Genomic DNA, 17,891 nt, shown 5'->3' with positions numbered 1-17,891 from the left:
TCATGTTTATTTAAAACTATATGATTTTTTGTATTTCCACCAGGGTTCTCTTGCCACTTGCCAGTTGTCCGAGCCACTACTGTGGTTCATCTTAAGAGTGCTGGATACCAGCGAGGCACTGAAAGCATTTCATGATATGGGTGAGTCTTTTTGCCTGGGAAAATCTGTCTGGAAGAATACTAAGGTTGGGATAAAAACAGCCTTGTGTGTGAGAATCTTCACTCTCTCCCCTCCCTCTCTCAGTCTGTGGAACTCTACAGAGTAACATATGCTGTTGAAGAGGTTCCCTGACCATCAGGAGTTACTTTTGGGGGTGTGGTTCAAGAGACTGCTGTGGCACTTGTGTTGGTCCCAGTATGCATACATGGACGCATGACTGTTTGGAATCTGACTTACATCTGATTTTACACTTTACATATAAATACAGGTTACATACATGGAATCTGATTTTACATATCAATATTGGCCTACAACTATGTGTAAACCATTGAGCCTCTTGGGCTTGCTGATCAGAAGGTCGGCGGTTTACATCCCTGCTACGGAGTCAGCTCCCGTTGCTCTTTCCCAGCTGCTGCCAACCTTGCAGTTCGAAAGCATGCCAGTGCAAGTAGATAAATAGGTGCCGCTGCAGCGGGAAGGTAAACGGCGTTTCCGTGCACTCTGGCATTCATCACGGTCCTCCGTGCGCCAGTAGCGGTTTAGTCATGCTGGCCACATGACCTGGAAAGCTGTCTGTGGACAAATGCCAGCTCCCTTGGCCTGAAAGCAAGATGAGCGCCGCAACCCCAGAGTCGCCTTTGACTGGACTTAACCGTCCAGAGGTCCTTTACTTTTACTTTACTTCACTTTGTGTGTGCACCACAATTTCTTAATTTCTAGGTTCTCAGTGAAACAATAGTATGGGTAATTGCAATTGGAATTGTGTTTGAACTCCATCAATAACAACCAGTTAAAGGACCAAATTTGCAGTGTTGTGTCTTGCTTGTTTAAAAAGAGGGGACTTGGGTTTTTGTTGTTGTTTGCTTCATGTCACTTGCTGTAACCTTCATTAACTTTCTGTTTTATTATAGGAGGAGTTCAGCTTATTTGCAATAACATGGTGACAAGTACCAGAGCCATAGTAAACACAGCAAGAAGCATGGTTTCAACTATTATGAAATTTCTAGACTCAGGCCCTAGCAAGGCAACAGACAGTAGTTTGAAAGCAAGAGTGCTAGCTTCTGAACCCGATAATGCAGAAGGAATCCACAACTTTGCACCATTGGGTATGTTATGTGCCATTTTAAGACTGCCATGTTGAAGCCCCCTGAGTTTTTCAGTGACATTGCAGATGCTATAGTAATAACAACCTCCTCTGTTTCTGATTCAAGTGTTCATGTTCTCCTGCAAATGTAGCCAAAATAGCACCACCCCCACACAAGGGGCAGGTATCAACAGATAACAGTACAAAAGAACCCAAACAATCCATTGGGATCGTGGGATGTGAATTAACTAAGAGGGGGGAAAGCTACAATCCAGGTGGTAGGGAGAAAGCCCCTCTCCAGCGATTGACTGGAAAAGGCAGGTAAAGGCAGGGACATATAAATATAAAAGCATATAGAGAATCATCTCATTTTTTCAGGATAAGTCATTTCTTAGTTCACAGTGAAGCTATATATAAATGTCCCTGTGGGTGAAGAAGTGAGAGCTGTCCTGAGAAATCTGTAGAGAAATCTTCAGATTTTATTGTAGCTGGAATCAGGCACAACAGGGTCCACCCATCCTAGAATAAGAAGAAAAATCCCAAAGCATATCATAGAATATGAGTTGGAAAGTACCCCAACGGTCATCTAGTCAACTCCATGCAATGCAGGAATCTCAATTAAAGCATCCCTGATAGATGGTCTTCCAACATCTGCTTAAAAACCTCCAAGAAAGGAGAGGTGAATGAGCACATCCAGTGGAAAACCTGTTCAGGGAATGAGGTGGAGAGGAGAGGGACTGCTGGAGGCTTGCTCAATGGCTATGGAATGCTGGCTGAGAAACCCAAGGGGAAGATAACTGAAATGTTATGGGCTGAAGTCCTGAGCAGGATCACTCCACATTTCCGCATTTTGTTTTAAGTATTTTACTAGTAAATACGATATGCCTATGGTTAATCAGGTGTAGAAGGTGGTATATTCTGAATCCCCAGCTGATTCAAAGAGTAATTTTTTTATATATATAATAGTGACTGAAATTAAAATTACTTATAAAAAGATTATGTATAATACTGTACTAGTTTAGCTTGACACTGGTATGTTTCTGTCATCTCTTATTTTGAAATCATTCACACATTTGTGCCATTCATTTGTTAAAGGTTCAATCACATCAAGCAGTCCTACAGCCCAGCCTGCCGAAGTGTTGCTGCAAGCGACTCCTCCCCACAGAAGAGCTCGGTCTGCTGCCTGGTCTTACATCTTTTTGCCTGAGGAAGCTTGGTGCGACCTTACAATTCATCTTCCAGCTGCAGTATTGTTAAAAGAAATACACATTCAGCCTCATCTTGCATCTCTTGCAAGTAAGTATATTTTGAGAACACAATTTATCTTGTAGGATAAAGGGGGTGTTTTTAATTAAATATTTAATTATCAATTATTTCAGTAAATAAGAATGCTGTCCACAAAGGCAATATTCACATGAGTCAAACAGTTCACATCTTGGTTTAATAAATTTGTGTTGGCCCATGTAACTACAGTTTGTGTTTTATGGTATCTTGAATCCAATATAGAATTCCTTGTTTTTGAAGCTATTTGTTTAGATTTGAGAAAAGGCTAGTTGGCAAGTATATCTGATACAGTCACTTTGCTCTCTCTGTCCAATACTGTAACATATTGCTTTTTATAACTTTTAATATCAGTCTGCATCTCAGTCTCACTTTCCTTTCCCTCCACTAACCAATTATTCAGCGTATCACACAGGCCTTAACTTTGTTGGTACAAAGCTTCATGCTAAGGGGGTACAATGTGCATGACCCCAATGAATGAATGCAGCAGTTGCAAAGAAAACGGCAAGTCGCATGTTGTACCAACTAGATGATCTTTTCGATACACCAGTTACCTTTGCAGTTTGGCCAAGACCTGTGCTGTAGTTCACTACAGAATGCCTGTGCCTTGTAGAAATGTTTTACTTAATGGGTGACATGCTACCATTTGTTAAGCAGGATTGTTAAATGACATAAGAAAAGCCTTCCTGCATCAGACCAAAGGCCTGTCTCACCCAGCATCCTGCTTCCCACAGTGGGCAGCCAGATGCCCATGTAACGCCTACAAGCAGGACTTGTTGCTTGGCACAGCTATTCAGAGACATAGTTCCTCTGAACCTGGAGGTAGCATGTAGCAAACTGGACACTTACCCCTTGATGCACAAATCTGTGGACTGAGGATAAGGCTATTTCCCATTAAAAGCCATATAAATGGATAAATGGCAGTGAATTTCATAGATGTGCCATGAGAAAAGTGCTTCCTTCCATATGTTCTGACTATCCCACCAATCAGCTTTACTAGATAACATTGGAACATAGTCCTTTTGGTTTTCTTAATCTTGGTGGTAGCTTTCCTGATCTGCAGTATACATTCTAGCTGACCATCTGTTGATTGTAGTTTTGAATAATCCTCATGCTTTCTGCAGAGATTTGACATTTATTTATTTATTTATTTATTTATTTATTTATTTATTTATTTATTTATTTGGCTTCTTTGGCTTCTTTGGCTTCTTTGTTTTTCCTTTCATCATTTTCACTAGCCCACTTCTTTTTCGTACTTTTTTTCTTTTGACGTTGGACTCCCTTGACGATTGCTCACTTAACCATTTGTTGAATTTGATAGCACTGTCGTCCCTGTTTCCAATCAGTTCAACACTAATGTTCACGGATGCTTGTGGAGATGATCTCAAAATCAGTATTCTTGCTCCACCTAGTGGTAACAGGCAAAATTACAGCCTGGCACCACTAGCTGGAGCAAGAATGCCCATTTTATTTTTATTTTTTTAATAAAGAACTCCCATTTTAAAACAATCTCCTACATGCATTAAGAAATCTCTTTCACAGGTAAGAATCAAATGGTCTCTTTTGCACCAGGTCCTGGATGCCACTTCTTATTAAGTCCAGGGTTGCCTCTCTTTGGTTATTTGACCAACTATTTAGGTAGTGCTAGTGTGTGCAGCATACATTGTTTTACATGTTGAATAATTTTACTTAACATTTAAAAGTAACGAATTTGATGCCTTCAAGTTTATAACACAAATCTAAGTAACTGTATGGTTTTCCTGCCTCTGTCTGCAGCATGTCCTTCGTCAGTATCTGTTGAAATTAGCGCAGATGGGGTGAACATGTTACCTTTGTCTACGCCTGTTATCACAAGTGGTCTTACGTACATAAAAATACAGCTTGTAAAAGCTGAAGTTGCCTCCGCCGTTTGTCTTCGCCTTCACCGCCCACGAGATGCTAGCACGTTAGGACTATCTCAGATTAAATTACTTGGGCTCACTGCCTTTGGTAACACTTCATCTGCAACCGTCAACAATCCATTCCTTCCTTCTGAAGACCAGGTATCCAAAACGAGGTATGTATAATAACAACAACTTGTTTGTACCCTGCCCATCTTTCAGCATATATAAAAACATAATCAAACATTAAACCTTTAAAAAGCTTCCCTATACAGGGCTGCCTTCAGATGTTTCCTAAATGTTATATAATTACTCATCTCATTAACATCTGATGGGAGGGCATTCCACAGGGTAGGTGCCACTACCGAGAAGGCCCTCTGTATGGTCAGTATCCTTGCGTTTCCTCCATTATGCACCAGGTTATGAGATGTCAGCAATGTTGTAGGCCAGAAACACATAGAAGCTACTTTCAGCTGCTTTGCAACTCCATAGATTTCACTTGTGTTTTTCTTTGTTGAATTAAAACACCAACCTCAGCAAAATAATTTATGTAATATCTATGCATATATATGTTTAAAATCAATTTCCTATTCAAAAAGCAAAGCCTCTGCCTATCACAGTCCTAGGGATAAAGTACTTTTCATTTTTCTATTTTGGTCTATTATTGGCTTACATGGAATTAGTATGCTTTCTTGAATCTATGTTGTCGTTTTCTGCATTGCAAAGCTTCTCCACTGTTAGCACTGAAGTTGACAGTACCCTTCCTTCCATTTTTAAGCTTGTTTTAATTAAGTTTTGGTTTTTCTGCTTTCCCAGCATTGGATGGCTAAGGTTGTTGCACCATTGCCTCACTCACATAAGTGATTTAGAAGGAATGATGGCAAGTGCCGCTGCACCCACTGCCAACCTGTTGCAGACATGTGCTGCTCTACTGATGTCTCCATACTGTGGCATGCATTCTCCAAACATTGAGGCAGTGCTTGTAAAAATTGGACTTCAGTCTACCAGAATAGGCCTGAAACTGATAGACATTCTTTTAAGAAACTGTTCTGCATCAGGGAGTGATCCTACAGGTAAGAATGGGGCTGTTTCCTGTTTTAATAATCTGGTGACTTGATAAAGAGTCTTACAGCCTTTCCTTGTTTAAAGAAATGAATAACTGTATCAGAATAATGAAAAGCATTTAGTTTAGTAGTTTAAACATAAGTGATTTTAAAGTTCTCAACAGTGTAAGATAATTTGCAGTTAAGTTGTCCAGCTACCTTTCTTTGTATCGATGATAATTATACTACTATAGTTAAGATAAAAGTTTAAGGTTTGTTTTATTATTCAGTCCGTTAAACAACACTTAGTTAGCTAGTGAATTGCATGTTCCTCAAGACATTAACAAATCTACTTTTCTTTTATGTGAGAAGATTTGAATAGCCCCTTACTTTTTGGGAGATTAAATGGCCTGTCATCTGACTCTACCATTGACATCCTCTATCAGCTTGGGACTACTCAGGACCCTGGAACGAAAGATAGGTAAACAATGTGCATTGTTTCTAATACACACAAGCACACACACACAAAATGTGGGGGTCATGGATTGCAGGGATTATTACAGCGATGCCCTCGAAGGGACCACAAATGCAGATCTGGGTAATCTGGACACTACCAGTTTGTAGGCATATCAGTGGAGACTGGTAAAAGGTGTTTGGAAGTAGGGGCAGTGCTAGCGGCCTGATGTTTTCCTTGTATATGAGATAAAGCATACAACTAAATTCCACAACACTAGTGTTATATATACATGCCGTAGAGGGACATGAGTGTGTAAATCTTTGAGAGTCCAAGGTAGCCAACCAACAGAAGCCAGAGCAAACTGCCTTTTAGATGTGTGTGAGGTTGCAATTGCTTTTTTCAGACTTAAGCCATTCCTGCACTCCTTTTCCCCTTGCACAGCTTCTGTTTATAGTTGGAAGGGAAATGAAATGGCCATACAAGACAGAATATTTGATATTTGCAAATACTTCCCCTGTTAATGCTATAAGTCAAGCCATTGACAAATTATTTGCAGTTAATTTAGGCACATCTACCTTAGAAAAATGCCTATGCTAATGACTTGCAGTTGCCATGTCTGTTAATCAGACCCCCTGGGAAAATACTGAATTGTCAGTGTCTGATTTATTTTGACTCTGGGCTCATGAAGCTAGTTTTACTAAAATGAGTGCTTGAATGCTGCGTAACTGGTAGGTGTCACCTGAGATTTGCTAAAATACTGCCCATTTGATCTTAGACTGACATGTTGGAATTATTTTTAGTTTGTCTGCTGGTTGATATTCAGTATGCACACCTACCATTCATTTCATTTTCTCTCTGTTCCATAGCACATTATTCCTTGTACCTTGAGCCTGTGTAATATGTGACTAAGTTTAACCTTGAAATTATGTGTGTCCATCTTCTAGAATTCAAGCCCTATTGAAGTGGGTCAGTGATTCGGCAAGAGTAGCTGCTATGAAAAAAAGTGGCCGAATTAACTACATCTGTCCAAACAGCTCTACAAGAGAGTATGGTCTTCTGATGCCATCTCCTTCTCATTTGCACTGTGTAGCAGCAATTTTATGGCACAGCTATGAATTGCTTGTAGAGTACGACTTGCCAGCATTGCTGAACAGAGAGCTCTTTGAGTAAGTAGCTTAACTAAACACCTGCGCTATCTCCAAACTATATTTCTTTCAAAAACCTTTAAGCTTTAGTCCTACAGAGCAACAGTGAACCGCATTTTTTTTCCATTTGTACTTAAGAAACCAGTGCATGGTTATATACTACTAACATGATGCAAGACTTTCTTCTTCAAAAATAGATTCTACAAAGGAAATCAGATCTACTGATTATCACTTTTCACCTTCCTTCTTTTTATATGAGATGTTTTAAGTGACTTTGACAGCTAATTTCATACATTTCTTGTATTGGAAGTTTTAAATCGGGGATGGGGAGCACTTTTAGTTGGTGAGCTATATATAATGCTCATCATTCTGGACTATTGGCCATGCTGCTGGGGCCGATGGGAGTTAGAGACCGACGATATCTGCTTCTGTCTGCCATATTGAACAGGGTGATATTTAGGATTCTTTTTTGTTAACTAGGGGAATTGAGTGCATGTTAAATTCTAATTACTTTCCCCTTCTTCCTTAGGTCTCTCTTTAATTGGTCCATGTCTCTTCCCTGCAATATGGTTTTGAAGAAAGCTGTTGACAGTCTGCTTTGTTCAATGTGCCACATTCACCCAAACTATTTTTCCTTACTCATGGGCTGGATGGGTATTACTCCTCCCCCTGTGCAGTTGCAACACAGACTGTCTATGACAGATGACAGCAAAAAGCAGGACCTCAGTTCATCTTTAACAGATGACTCTAAAAATGCACAAGCACCTCTTGCACTAACAGAGTCTCACCTGGCCACCCTTGCTGCCTCGTCTCAGTCTCCTGAAGCTATTAAACAGCTGTTGGACTCAGGTTTGCCCTCTCTTCTTGTAAGAAGCCTTGCGAGTTTCTGCTTTAACCATACCTCTGCCTATGACTGCAACACTCAGTCAACGGACAGTTCCCAAGACAAGCTCAGAAGACACCACGTCCCGCAGCACTTTAACAAGATGCCCATCACAGCCGACTTAGTTGCTCCTGTTCTCAGGTTTTTGACAGACGTTGGAAACAGCAACCTTATGAAGGACTGGCTGGGCAGCTCTGAAGTCAACCCACTGTGGACAGCACTTTTGTTTCTCCTTTGCCATTCTGGTGCTACTTCTGGTGGACATGGTGGGGTGACTCAGCAGACTAGTGCTAGGTCAACTTTACTTTCTTCAGCTTCTGGAACAGGACTGACGACTCAGCAAAGGACCGCAGTTGAAAATGCCACAGTTGCGTTCTTCTTGCAGTGCATCTCTTGCCATCCTAATAACCAGAGGTTGATGGCTCAGGTAATCAACAAATTCACATGTTGAGTAGTTGATATTTATTAAAAGATCAGTTTAGCTGGATTTGAAGGACTGGCTGAGCATGTGGGGGCTGCGACTGAGGCTCCCCAGACCTCCTTTTGTGTGTTGCCTATGATAAGAGCAGAGTCTTTAGGGTGTGTTGCAGAACTGACTAGATTCCTTTTCAAAATAAAGCTACTGGATTTGCTGGGGTTTATATGCCTTTGCTGCTGGATAATGTGTGATGCTGCCCCCATCAAAAATCTGCAACTCTTTCAAGCCACAACCCCAGAGAAAGTTAAAACCTAGACATTGATGTAATGTTCAGACATTATAATCATCATGCCAAGGGTTGCTGTAATAGGGGACTATAACATGGAAGTCCCTCGCAATATGGATTCCTCCCAGCACACACAGCTTCCATGATAGCAGCGATTTCTGATGCCATTGCGAAGATAGCTTCCTCGTGAGCCTGTTTGTTATTACATGCAAATGGGGAAATACCTCCTTTTGCTTGGTGAGTGCGGTCAATGCAAGACCTGACACCCAGTCTTTTCTTTGGTGGCCCCAACAGTTTGGAATCGTTTCACTTCAGAGATTCACTGGCATTCTGAAGGTGATGCAATGCATTCCTGATCAGGCAGACACTGGAAGGGATTTTAATGTTTAAACTTTATTCTAATTATAGTGTGTCATTCTTGTATTTTGTAAGCTGCCCACAACTTAGTGAAGCAAGTAGGATAACAAAGAATATAACATTTGTATTAACGAAGAAAATAACATTTGTATTGACTATTAGCCAAATGGTTAAGGGTCCATTTGACAATGTTGCCTGTGAGCCATTCTTTATAGGCGATATCAGGTGGTGGAGAAGGATGATTCCTCATCATCTTCTCTGCCAGTATCCCCCTTTTTCCTGATATACATCAAAAGAAGATGCAGACTGGAGGGGAATGGCTTGCAAAGTTGAAGTGTGCCTCAGAATTATCTCACTGCACCACTTGCAGGGCAGGCGACTTTGTTTTTTGTCTGGCTGTTTGCTGTCTTGTACAAAATTTGGAATGAAATCCAGAGTCATCATCTAGGGCTCACTTCATTTTTCACAGTATACCAACCAGGCAAGAAGAAGCGTGAATAATATCACATTGGTCTTTTAAGTCCAGTGGGCTGAGTATGTGAAATGAAGAGAGTGCATTCTTTGGGGCTCTCTGACTCATTCCGACTTGGAACACTCTGCTCACTCCCTTCCATGCACTCTTGAGTCAAGGATGAATGGCTGTGGACTCTGGGGCAGCAGATGATGCCCATCCATGGCCGCCAGTTGTTAAACCTCAGGTTAAGGCATGTATGTAGAATCGTACCTTGGAAGTTGAACGGAATCCGTTCCATAAGTCCTTCGACTTCCAAAACGTTTGGAAACCAAAGCGCAGCTTCTGATTGGCTGCAGGAAGCTCCTGCAGCCAATCAGAAGCTATGGAAGCCCTGTCAGACATTCTAGTTCCAAAAGAATGTTCACAAACCGGAACAATCACTTCTGGGTTTGCGGCGTTTGGGAGCCAAAACGTCTGAGTTCCAGGGCGCTCGGGATCCAAGGTACGACTGTACAAATAAATTGGTTCTTAGTCTTTGTAACATAAAAACCTGTTTGCTGCCCCCAAGTGTTTCATTTAAATACTTAGTGTCATTTTAGCAGCTGTAGAAGCCCTGTGAGCTTTAAGACAAATGGAGGGGAAAGTTGTTTTGCCAGTTAATAAGAGCACAAGTATTGTTCACATGTTCTGGTATTCTAATAAACAAATGATTCCTCCCCTCCCTTCTTAGGTTCTCTGTGAACTCTTCCACTCCTCTCCTCAAAGAAGCAACCTCCCAACATCAGGAAATATTTCAGGATTCATTAGAAGGCTGTTTTTGCAGTTGATGCTAGAGGATGAAAAAGTCACAATGTTCCTTCAGTCACCTTGTCCAGTAAGTTACTTCTCTCTGCGCCCCCACCTCGGACTGGAACAATCTGTATGTAACTAGATATTGGATGCTTTTCAATGGTTTGATATCACCCCCCCCCCCCCGTGGGAGTCGGTGTCAAAACATGTGCAGTGTTTTTCCAGCCCCAAAGACGTAGAGACAGTGATGCACTTTTTAAAAACTAATATCTTTTTATAATAGTAGGTTGATGTTGATTATAATGAAAATAACCCTGGGATGATTTTCTTCTTTTTAGTCTGGTGTATTGCATGCGTTTATGCTTTTTGCTTTATTAGAAATTCTGTGCTATAAGCGTTTTTAACAGAAGCACTGGTTATTTTTAAAAAATGAGTGGGAAGTATTTTGAAAACCTTACTACTATGTGTCTGCATATGTGTCAGTTACCAAGAATGATTCATAGACCTACAGCAGAAGGTGTTTGAGTATTTGAAAGAAACACTACAAGGGGACTCTTGGTTACCCAGCTCCTCATGAGGCCAAAATGCTAATGTCTTTTAACATTAGCTGTAGCACAGTTACTGATTAATTCCATTCTGTTTTAATTACTTGACCTATTTGGCCCGGTGGCTTGTTTCTTTTTCGGCGGGCAGATCCTGATGCCACCTTCTCACTTTCAGATAAACAGTCCTTCAACTGTAGTACAGGTTTCTTGGAAGTATCCATTCAAAATAAAGTATTTGAATAATATCGCAATGAAAATTATTTTGTAGTTGACAGTGAAAAAAGGTTTTCTAAGCTGTTAAAATCACCCTGAATCTCACATCCTATAAAGCATTGGTACAGTCATGGGTTAAATGTGCTTCAGGTTGAGTGTTTTCAGGTTACGCTCTGCGGCGACCCGGAAGTAATGGAGCACGTTACTTCTGGGTTTCGCCGCTCGTGCGTGCGCAGACGCTCAAAATGACATCACGCGTGGAAGCGGCGAATCGCGGCATGCGCAGACGCGGGTTGCATTTGCTTCAGGATGCGAACGGGGCTCCAGAACAGATCCCATTCGCATCCAGAGGTACCACTGTATTGCAATAAAGGCTATTTTGGGTGGCAGGCAGCTAAGATTTACTTGGAATAGACCCATTGAAATGGATGGCCCTAACTTTGTCATATTTTTTATTTCAGTGGGTCTCCTCTAAGAAACCTTACTGGGGTGCCACCCTATATCGCTGCCAGCGAGAAACGTTTATGTATAGCATCTTGAAACTTATATTTATGTTTTATTTCTAAATGCTTGATAAAATTTTATGTTTTCTGTCTTCTAGTTGTACAAAGGTAGAATTAATGCAACCAGCCATGTAATTCAGCATCCAATGTATGGGGCAGGACACAAGTTCCGCACTCTTCTTTTACCAGTCTCAACAACACTGGCAGAGGTTCTTGATCGAGTGTCAGGCAAGTTGCTTATTATTCTTAATTTTTTTAATGTCCTTTTTGTTGTATTTAATGAAATTTTAGACCTAGATTTCAACCATACCAATGAAAGTAAGTTTCATACACTTTACTTATTATCTGTTAGATGTCTTATACTCGACCCTTTCTCCAGTCCAAACCATGGGGGGATTTAATATCAGAAATACTTAAAACAGCCATCTAAAATAAGTGAACATAAAATTGTTACGTTCCATTAACACACAACTGAGCAGCAGCAAAAATGCCAATCAACTCTCTTGGGGTGAAACAAATTACAAACCAAAAGCCTGAGTAAACAAAAACATTTTGATTTGATATTTAACGATATATGTAGGGGCAGAAAATGAATATAGTTGATGGCGTTGAAACATGGTCTAAATGTATGCCCCATGTTGGGCAAAAGCTTCCTGCATTTCAGGGGGGTTGGAGCAGATGACCCTTGCGGCACCTTCCAACTCTATCATTCTATGATTCAACTAATGAGTCTGTCAGTGAAAGCCCTATGCAAGGACTTCCGCTGGCAGAACAGGGCTGTCCCCCTTGTGCTGCCCTGCAACCCCTAAAAAGCCCTGGAGCAGCACTTGGGGGAGAAGCGGGATAATTCAGTCTGGCAAGCTCGAATGCTTACCCTAGCATGATGTTGAATTCCTTATTTTTTATTTTTAAAATTATATTCCATTTTTCACCATGTAGGTCTCAACATGGCTTACAACAATAAAACGTACAGTGTACAAACTGTATTAAAACTTTCAATTGAAATCCTCAGTGATTTACAATCTTTTTAAAAATTAAAATGTAAAACATCTGAGATGCATTCAGGGAGGAAATACCTTAGGCTGCAATGCTATACCCATTTATTTGGGAGCAGACCTCCATTGATGATGATTGATGTTGCTGCAATTGTTAGATCAGTTCAGATCACACCAGCCCACCTTGCTCCTCTCGTGCATGTTCACACCCTACTTTGCCTTCACACGTGTAGATCCTAGTGCATGTAGATATTGGACAAATGTGGAGATAACACAGAACAGTTTAAAGTGCATTAGACACTCCTCTCCATACATATGCTCCAGTGCACACAGAATGTGAATGTCAGGCCATTGTAGGGCATACTGGTACACTCCATATATCCAAAGGCACATATGGATTGAACAGTTCATAGGAACGTTTTGGGGGCATTCAGTACTTGAAGCCATGAGAGAAGGGAAAACCAGATAATTGCTCTTGAGTGAACAGGTAGTCAGCTAATGAAAATCCTGGTTAACATTTCTTCATATACAGTAATCTTTATTTTTCAGATACCCCAAGCATAACCGCAAAATTAATCAGTGAACAAAAAGAAGATAAGGAGAAAAAGAACTACGAAGAGAAAGAAAAAGTTAAAGCAGAAAATGGGTTTCAGGACAATTACAGTGTTGTTGTTGCCTCCGGTATGTGTTTACTTGTTCAGCGTTGATGTAAAGTTATCGGGTATGCTTGGGATGGGGTGGAGAAAGGGGCTGAGAGCACACCACAATGTAGTCATTGTTGCTCAGTTCAAAACAGCAACAAGTTAAATATAAGTACTCCCAAGTTGTTTAAAAATATATAATGTCAGTCCCTTTGTACTCCTTGGCCAACACAGGCGTAAACACACTGAAATAAAGATTGTAGTATCTGTTAAACAATTGGAACTGAATTGAATAGGACACTGGGTGTGACACGTAGCTGTGGAAGGTTCCACATGTTTCTGCATTAGTTTTAAAGGTTTCTAAATCCTCACACCAGCTCCCATGCATACAGCCCTCTGCCTTCCAGGTAGAATTGCCTTGGCATGCAAGCAGTGCATTCATAGGTCTGCCACACAGGTTAAAAGTTCTTCAAACATGAGATGGTGCCATGTGGAATGATTTGTGGGCATTTCTCATGCAGGTAGAATCTCATTTATTCAAGCTGTGTTGTTATATACGCCTTTAGAACGCTACTTCATTTCTGTTACAGGTTTGAAGTCTCAGTCGAAAAGGGCTGTATCCTCTACCCCCCCTCGCCCCCCCTCAAGACGAGGGAGAGTGATGGCAGATAAAGTAGGCAACTCCTCCACTGGAGGCGACACTTCCAGCAAAACTATTAGTGTTCCTGTTTTTCACCTGTACCATAAACTGCTACCAGGTAATGTTCCATATTTTCCAGCATTCTGAGTCATATAAAGTCCTGGATCTATCCATTCACCCAAATGGTGGCATTATAAATAGTTTTTGTTCTGTCCTTATGTTTTATATTGCTGGTTGGGATTCCGTATTATGTAAGCTGCTGGTGTGCGGTTGTTGCCCAGGAGGTTGTGCTATATGCATCTTCAAGTAAACAAACAAATGAAGGCAGTATTGTAGCATCTAAATATTTATCCAGAAAAATAATGTGTTTGCTTTATAATCCAGAAGTTTCTCAAAATTAGCTGAAAATCTGAGGAAAGAGTCCAAAGTCTAAGCATTGTCAATACTATAAGAAATAAAAATGTGAAAGCTTGAAATGACAAAAGCGCATCACACCAAAACCATGGTTTGCATTAAGCACATTTGAGCATCCAAAGCATCATTTGAACTTCTAAACGTACAAACCATTCTTTAAAGTTGTTTGTTAACTAGTTAATGTTCTATAGGTCAGCCACTGCCGCCCGAGATGACCCTTGCCCAGCTTCTGACTCTGCTGTATGACCGCAAACTCCCTCAAGGATACCGATCCATAGACTTGGCAGTTAAGCTGGGCTCCAAGGTGATCTCAGATCCAAGCCTTTCAAAAACAGACTCGTTCAAGCGCCTCCACACTGAAAAAGGTATCCACTGAATTATCTGTTTTCATCATGTTTTCCTAACTTCTCATTCCGCTCTTTCTCCTCTGCAGTCAGCCTAGTTAATCAACACCTCTCATCCATCTGAATTCTGGGAATTGCCAAGTGGCTCTTCTCTACCTTTGATGCCCTGCTAAGAACTCCTCTTCCCCCTTCTTTCTCTGCTTAAGATTTTGACCCCTTCGGTGCTAAAATTGAAGCCACCTGCTCTGGTGTCTCTGGCTCTCTCTTCCACCTCTCCCTCCTCTCGCACCTCCTCCTACCCTTTCTGCCTTCTCTCCTGTCACAATCGCAAGCTTGTTATTCTCATCTAACCCCTGCACATGCTCCTTTGATACTGCCCCTTTCTGACAATCTCCCCTGTTGTTACCCATCCTCTCCTCCACATTATCAACCCCTCTGCCTTTTCGCTCCTTCCCTTCAGTGTGTAAGCATGCCTCTCTTTTCCCCTCCGTCATACCTGTTCTTTGTGCAATATACATAGATGACATTATATTAAAAACATTGATTTATAGATATTATAATTCATATGGGCAAAGTATTCTAGTCACCCATATCTTTTGCCCACTGATTCTTTTATTCAAAAGTCACTTCATTTTTTGCCTACTTCTTCAGAGATGGATAACTGCTATTTAACTGAAAGAGGAGCCACATGCCCCTACCCTAAAAATAGAATAAACTGTGCAAGCTTTTTTTTTCCAGATTGCTTTAGCCTGTGTTCCAAAATTTACTGGGTATTCCAGATTAACAGTGTCTGTGCAAGGGCCTTTTATTTAATAATATAATTTCACTGAACAATTGCCTTTTTAAAAATCTGTGTGTATATAGAACATGCAGATTTGTTGGGGCCTTGCACCGAAGATGAAGCAGTCACACCAGGGGAAGAGTGCATGGATGCTGTGCTGGATGAATCCTTTCTTGAAGTGTGTCCCATTCAGTCTCCATTGCAAGTTTTTGCTGGTATGGGTGGCCTGGCCCTCATCGCAGAAAGGCTTCCTATGCTTTACCCAGATGTAATTCAGCAAGTAAGTCAAATCCTTACTACTTGTATTTTGCCTTCCTTTAATAAGCAGAGAAGTTCTTACTTGTGTTTTATAATTAAATATGCTGTAGACCTGTTCACAGTCTGCATAAGGCTACGGTTTTCATTTCTGATAGCAGTTGGGAAATCTTTGATTTTATTTTAGTAAAGGTACCCCTGCCCGTATGGGCCAGTCTTGCCAGACTCTAGGGTTGTGCGCCCATCTCACTCTATAGGCCAGGGGCCAGCGCTGTCTGCAGACACTTCCAAGTCACGTGGCCAGCGTGACAAGCTGCATCTGGCGAGCCAGCGCAGCACACACAGAATGCTGTTTACCTTTCTGCTGGTAAGCGGTCCCTATTTATCTACTTGCACCCGGGTGTGCTTTCGAACTGCTAGGTTGGCAGGCGCTGGGACCGAGCAATGGGAGCGCACCCCGCCGCAGGGATTCGAACTGCCGACCTTTCGATCGGCAAGTCCTAGGTGCTGAGGCTTTAACCCACAGCGCCACCTGCGCTGATTTTATTTTACATTGGTGTAATTTCATTATCCTAACTGAATTAGTCTAGGGATTTTCTAATGTTGTTGTTTGCATCAGAAAATGTTCTTAAGTAGCTGCTTCAGAGGATAGTATTAAGCCTCTTCTTTTCTTTCTGAAGGTGAGTGCTCCAGTGGTTACATCCACCACCCAGGAGAAGCAGAAGGACAGTGATCAGTTTGAATGGGTTACCATTGAACAATCGGGAGAGCTGGTTTATGAAGCCCCAGAAACAATTGCTGCAGAACCTCCACCAATCAAATCAACAGTTCAAACTATGTCTCCCATACCTGCTCATTCTTTGGCTGCTTTTGGATTATTTCTTCGCCTCCCAGGCTATGCTGAGGTGCTACTTAAAGAGAGGAAACATGCCCAGTGTCTGCTTAGATTGGTGTTGGGAGTTACAGATGATGGTGAAGGAAGTATGTACTGTAACTACTAAATATATTTGGGGACTACTGCTAAAGATTTCTCTTGACTGTACAAGTTTACAAGTATTTGAAAGAGATAAAACTGGCTTTTGTGAAATTCCATATCTCTTCTGGCTTTGGAACAAAAGTATATGAGAGTCAAAATCGGTCCTGAAGTGCAGATTTGGGTTTTTTTTTTTAACCTTCATTGCACAGAAAAATTGGTCAGAGCTAATAGAATTTTATTTTATTTTTTAACAGGGCCTCTAATGGAAACTTGATTAAGAGCAATAACTGTTCAACTTAATTTCAGGAAATCTCTGTCCTTTCATGTTAAATAAACCAGATTTTGATGGCCTTGTAAAGTTAAAATATCTAGACATTGGCCTAGTTTTTTATCTGACGCTTATTTCTGCTCTCGTTTGGATCCATCCAAATGTAGACAGGTTGTCGTAAGTAATAAGAAAGGGCAAAATAATCTTAACTGGCACCTTGATTTTCTGCTTTTGCTTCCCTTTCCCTAGGTTTGTGTTGCAACTTTTATTATGTTATGCACAGGGTGGGAGACAATATGAACCAAGGTTACCAGAAAGTTTCTGTGTAGATATTCCCTCCAATTGGTGTGCGAAAACATACTTGATTATAAATCACCTATTTCCCTCGCTTCTTGACCACTGTCATTCTGCTTGTTGCTTATCTCCTCCTTTCATATGGTCTGAAAATGTTGATGCTCATTGTAATTCCAAACTTTTTCTGTTTCTGTTTTCTCACTGATTGTTCTGATGCACTGTCTCTAATGGCAATGGTCTCGTACTTCATTTCCTCCACATGGCAGTATTTTCTCTGTATTTTCATTAGTTGGTTGTGTGTATTTAGAGATGTTTGATAGTTTTAGTAGACTGCAGCTACAGCAGAGAAACCCTGAGTTTCAACACATTAACACTTCACTGTCTGATAAAAAGAGCTGTAGAAGTTAATACTCATGAGTACCATCAAAGTACTCAAAGTATCAAAGCATTTCAAATGCTTCACATAGGATATGTTGTTTTCATTTGTTACTAGAGACACACTACTAATTTATTTGTTGAAAGCTGTTGCCTCACTTTTCCACTGAAGTGTAGTCAAGACTGCTTGCATAATGAAAAATCAATTAAAATAACGATACAACATACAAAACATTCACAACTAAAGGCAGAGGCTACCAAATAAAGCACATAAATAAGGCAGGAAGAGGTGGGGAACTAGCATGCCAGACGCATTTAAGAAAAAGATGTTTGTGCAGTGGTGAAAAGCTGTCAGGAAGGTGATGCAGCCTGCTTGGCAAACAGTTACAGTGTCTTGATGCAACTACAGAA

At 40.9% G+C, this 17,891-nt stretch overlaps 1 protein-coding gene across 8 annotated transcripts in view; it reads left to right on the top strand.

Annotated features, from left to right (window-relative positions):
- Positions 1 to 17,891, top strand: part of BIRC6 (baculoviral IAP repeat containing 6) — a 139,465-nt gene that overhangs the window by 72,284 nt on the left and 49,290 nt on the right. For all 8 annotated transcript variants that reach the window (XM_028724267.2, XM_028724272.2, XM_028724270.2 and 5 more), the window contains 15 exons: positions 44 to 140; positions 1,071 to 1,265; positions 2,339 to 2,539; positions 4,301 to 4,580; positions 5,221 to 5,477; positions 5,820 to 5,928; positions 6,849 to 7,070; positions 7,579 to 8,359; positions 10,178 to 10,321; positions 11,596 to 11,725; positions 13,042 to 13,173; positions 13,724 to 13,891; positions 14,379 to 14,552; positions 15,396 to 15,592; positions 16,248 to 16,548. In XM_028724267.2, coding sequence (XP_028580100.2) covers positions 44 to 140; positions 1,071 to 1,265; positions 2,339 to 2,539; positions 4,301 to 4,580; positions 5,221 to 5,477; positions 5,820 to 5,928; positions 6,849 to 7,070; positions 7,579 to 8,359; positions 10,178 to 10,321; positions 11,596 to 11,725; positions 13,042 to 13,173; positions 13,724 to 13,891; positions 14,379 to 14,552; positions 15,396 to 15,592; positions 16,248 to 16,548 — 3,388 coding nt within the window. The remainder of the gene's footprint in view (positions 1 to 43; positions 141 to 1,070; positions 1,266 to 2,338; positions 2,540 to 4,300; positions 4,581 to 5,220; positions 5,478 to 5,819; positions 5,929 to 6,848; positions 7,071 to 7,578; positions 8,360 to 10,177; positions 10,322 to 11,595; positions 11,726 to 13,041; positions 13,174 to 13,723; positions 13,892 to 14,378; positions 14,553 to 15,395; positions 15,593 to 16,247; positions 16,549 to 17,891) is intronic.

This window comes from Podarcis muralis, chromosome 3, assembly GCF_964188315.1.
Source record: "Podarcis muralis chromosome 3, rPodMur119.hap1.1, whole genome shotgun sequence".
NCBI lineage: Eukaryota > Metazoa > Chordata > Lepidosauria > Squamata > Lacertidae > Podarcis > Podarcis muralis.
The sequence above is the reverse complement of the archived record's forward strand: the minus strand, read 5'-3'. Positions and strand labels throughout refer to the sequence as shown.